At 48.8% G+C, this 3918-nt stretch overlaps 1 protein-coding gene across 1 annotated transcript in view; it reads left to right on the top strand.

The window, feature by feature from the left end:
• The first annotated feature begins 1026 nt into the window (after positions 1 to 1026).
• The window catches only part of LOC123160091 (probable glucomannan 4-beta-mannosyltransferase 9), a 3240-nt gene continuing 348 nt past the window's right edge, over positions 1027 to 3918 (top strand). The window contains exons 1-6 of the mRNA XM_044577911.1: positions 1027 to 1546; positions 1670 to 1768; positions 2156 to 2408; positions 3260 to 3370; positions 3515 to 3651; positions 3793 to 3906. Of these exons, the coding sequence (XP_044433846.1) occupies positions 1256 to 1546; positions 1670 to 1768; positions 2156 to 2408; positions 3260 to 3370; positions 3515 to 3651; positions 3793 to 3906 (1005 nt within the window). The 5' untranslated portion in view covers positions 1027 to 1255. The remainder of the gene's footprint in view (positions 1547 to 1669; positions 1769 to 2155; positions 2409 to 3259; positions 3371 to 3514; positions 3652 to 3792; positions 3907 to 3918) is intronic.

Raw genomic sequence — 3918 nt, 5'->3', positions numbered from 1 at the left:
TGAAATAGTGCATGACAAGCGGCCGCCACCAGTGGAGGCTTCGACGCACTTCCTTTCGAGCTACATATCTTCCCGCTGGCCCTGCAGAGTGACCCACATGCTGATCATGTCAAAGGGAAGATAGTCGCTAGTCCTCAGCTCAAAAGACGTCCAGTCTTGCATGTGGCGGACTGAGAGGCTCAACCAGCCCGGTGGGAGGCGCCCCGGCAGGCTGGGCAGCGCTGAATATTGATGGGTCATTTTCAGTTCAAGATGGTATAGGTGGAGCGGGCATGATACTCAGGGATGAATCAGGTGCAATCATCGATTCATCCTGCCGTGAGCTTAGACATTGTGCATCTGCACTTGAGTCTGAAATTGCTGCATGTATGGAAGGGATTTCACTCGCTATCCAGTGGACGGCCATGCCGCTTGTTATCCAAACGGATTGTTTGGATGTTCTAAAATTGATTACGGGTACTGATGATGACAGATCAGCTCATACAATGATGGTGCAAGAAATTAGATCACACCTTCACGAGGGTAGGGAATTTTTAGTCAAGCATATTAGGCGGGAACAAAACTTAGTTAGTTATTTTTTAGCAAATTTTGGTAGAATAAAAAAGTGCACTGTCATGTGGCTTCGCTCAGGACCAGACGAGGTGCGTGATCTTTGTAATGCAGACTTGGCCGCCGCTTGATTAATAAATTCTCTTTCTCCTCGCAAAAAAAATATTTGTCATATGAGGTCCAACCCCTTCTGTTGAAACTGATGATCCCGTTAAAAAGAATCCCAACGAGACGATAACGATATCTAGGTGCTTCCCAGATTTTTTTTTTGAACAACGAAACACCGCACCTATATACCGAACATTACAGCACCAACCCTAAAAAAATGGTTACAGCACTAACGCTGACCTGCGGCCCCGCACCTTCGCTGGGCCCGCTGCCTCCCCTCCAAATCTCTAATGACGGATCCGTTGTCCCGCCGTTAAAATCCGCCTCTGGCGCAGTTACTGCAGAGCCCCGTCCCCGCGGCCGCCGCCTCCTCCCTCGCGCTGCTCTCCCTCCCTCCTTGTACGCCCCCGCCAACCTCCCACCACCGTACGCCGGCACTCGCATTGCTCGAGCTCCACGCACGAGCGCCCGCCATTAACCATCCATGCTTCACTTCGCTCTGTAATTTCTCTGCAAGATCGAGGCAGAGCGCACGCAGCAAAGCGAAGCGCGGGAGTGTGTACTAACTCTGGCCGCGGCGCTGCTGCCGGGTACCGAGATGAGTACGCTACCAAGGGTGTGGCAGATCGCGGCGGCGTGGGAGCAGGTCCGCGGCCCGGTGATCGTGCCGCTGCTGCGCGTGTCCGTGCTGCTCTGCCTCGCCATGTCCGCGATGCTGTTCGCGGAGAAGGTGTACATGGCCGTGGTCGTGCTCGCGGTGCGGCTGCTCGGCCGCCGCCCCGAGCAGCAGTACCGGTGGGAGCCCGTGGGCGACGGCAACGACCCCGAGCTCGGCAGCGCCGCCTACCCCATGGTCCTCGTCCAGATCCCCATGTACAACGAGCGCGAGGTGAGCACTGTCCATCCACACGACGGTGCATTGCATATTCGGTGCATGCTTGGCTGACTAGCCTGCTCCGATGTTCTCTGGCAGACTGAACCTGCGTATCCTCAATTCGTCATTGATTTGCAGGTGTACCAGCTGTCGATCGGGGCGGCGTGCGGGCTCTCCTGGCCATCCGATCGGATCATCGTCCAGGTGCTCGACGACTCCACAGACCCTGTCATCAAGGTAACTTGGGGAACAATCATCTTTGTCATAGGCATGCAATCTAATTTGGGATATACCAGTAATGATTAATGAGTACTAAGCTGCTGCAGCTCGGTGAGCCTGTCATTAGAATATCATGAGACAGTTTAGCTTATTGTTCAAGAGGGCAGTGGTGTGCTGCAGGTGCACGCATGCTACTCGCTCAGTTTTGGGTCTGCACAGAGACGACCCTCGTATTTCTGGTTATTTTTTCAGAGATTTGCCACGAAAATGCATGGGCTTCGGCTGGCCTACTTTGGACTGACTGTATGCAGTGAGACCCATTGTATAGTTTTCATTGTACCATGTGGAGTAGTAAGCATTAGCTTCACAAGCTCGCACGCATTGACAGTAATTAAACGTGTGCAGGAGCTGGTGCAGGTGGAGTGCCGGCGCTGGGCGAGGAAGGGCGTGAACATCAAGTACGAGATCCGGGACAACCGGCGCGGGTACAAGGCCGGCGCGCTCAAGGAAGGCATGAAGCACGGCTACGTCAAAGACTGCGACTTGGTGGCCATCTTCGACGCCGACTTCCAGCCGGAGCCCGACTTCCTGTCGCGCTCCGTCCCCTTCCTCGTCCACAACCCCGACATCGCCCTCGTCCAGGCCCGTTGGAAATTCGGTACGTCCGCTTATATTGCTAATAAATAGAGTTTATTCTGGATGTTTCAATTGCTACGAATCGGTTCTGTTCACAATAAGATGGCAAAAATTGTTATTTTTGTTTCTCCAAGCACTGAGATGAAAATGTAACTGAATTCTTCTGACTTGACAAATGTATACCCTGTCCAAGGTTTTGGCTACCGAGGGAACTTTTTTCTCGTGGGTCACCGAGAAACTCGGTTACCACGGTTACCGTGAAATTCTGAGAAAATTTCGGACGAATTTTTTTGTTTTTAATTGAATCCGAACAAAATTGGTCAAAAATTCACTCAAAATTCATTCAAATTTAAAATTTCGGAATTTTTGCTTGGGAAGTTGATTTCTTGTGGGGTGCTGGGAAACGCGGTATCCGCCCGGTAACCGGATTTCTCGAGCGGTACCCAAAACGCTGACCCTGTCTATGTACTTAGTTATGTTCCGAATAATTTAGAACTATTAGCATGGACTTTTCGATGTCAGATGTACCGTTGGAACACTTGAGTTGAACTTGTTTTATATTTGGAAGTTTAGCTTGGTAGTAGAAGTGCTCGCACATATATTACTGCATAGTTCTGAAAAATCCTCTAGTGTATTTTTTAACTATAAATTTCTGAGTTACTTACACATAAGTGCTACTGCTTTAACCGGAAACATATATCAGTATCATTGGCTGGACCACTGGACTCTCTGGTTTAGCAATGACACACTGATGATATGATGTTGTTTGGTGATACATGATATAGTACTTACTTGTTATTACTAGTTTGGTCGAATTTCTCCTGCATGGTGATAACATTTCTCTTTTTGTTGTCGCTGCTTCTGTGGGAACAGTGAATGCAGATGAATGCTTGATGACAAGGATGCAGGAGATGTCCTTGGACTATCACTTTAAGGTGGAGCAAGAAGTGGGCTCCTCGACCTATGCCTTCTTTGGATTCAATGGTAAACTTGGTTTCATACTCTTGTTGTGGGGTATTCTCTGTATTTCCTTTTTATCATTTCCATGGTCTTGTCTGTATTTCTTCTGTAGCGACATATTTGTGTTCCTTGTCTTGTTTCCAATTAACAATTGAACTTGTTGAACAGGAACCGCTGGTGTGTGGCGCATATCTGCTCTGAATGAGGCAGGTGGCTGGAAGGACCGAACTACGGTCGAAGACATGGACCTGGCAGTCCGAGCAAGCCTCAAGGGATGGAAGTTTGTATACATTGGTGATCTCAAGGTAAATATGCACCATTAACCTATCAGTTCATGCAAAACATTGGAGCATCATTCTATTGCTCGCTGTATATGTTAATTGTTGTGAAGGTCCAAATAAATGTACAAGGAACCATGTGCTAGAACTTATTATTGTTGTTTCCAGGTAAAAAATGAGCTCCCAAGTACATTCAAAGCATTTCGGTACCAGCAACATAGATGGTCGTGCGGGCCTGCAAATCTGTTCAGGAAAATGGTGATGGAGATCGTCAGAAATAAGGTCATTTGTACT

The sequence above is a fragment of the Triticum aestivum genome, chromosome 7B (assembly GCF_018294505.1).
Source record: "Triticum aestivum cultivar Chinese Spring chromosome 7B, IWGSC CS RefSeq v2.1, whole genome shotgun sequence".
NCBI classification, from domain to species: Eukaryota; Viridiplantae; Streptophyta; class Magnoliopsida; order Poales; family Poaceae; genus Triticum; species Triticum aestivum.
Note: the sequence above shows the minus strand (reverse complement) of the source record. Positions and strands in the feature narration are given on the sequence as shown.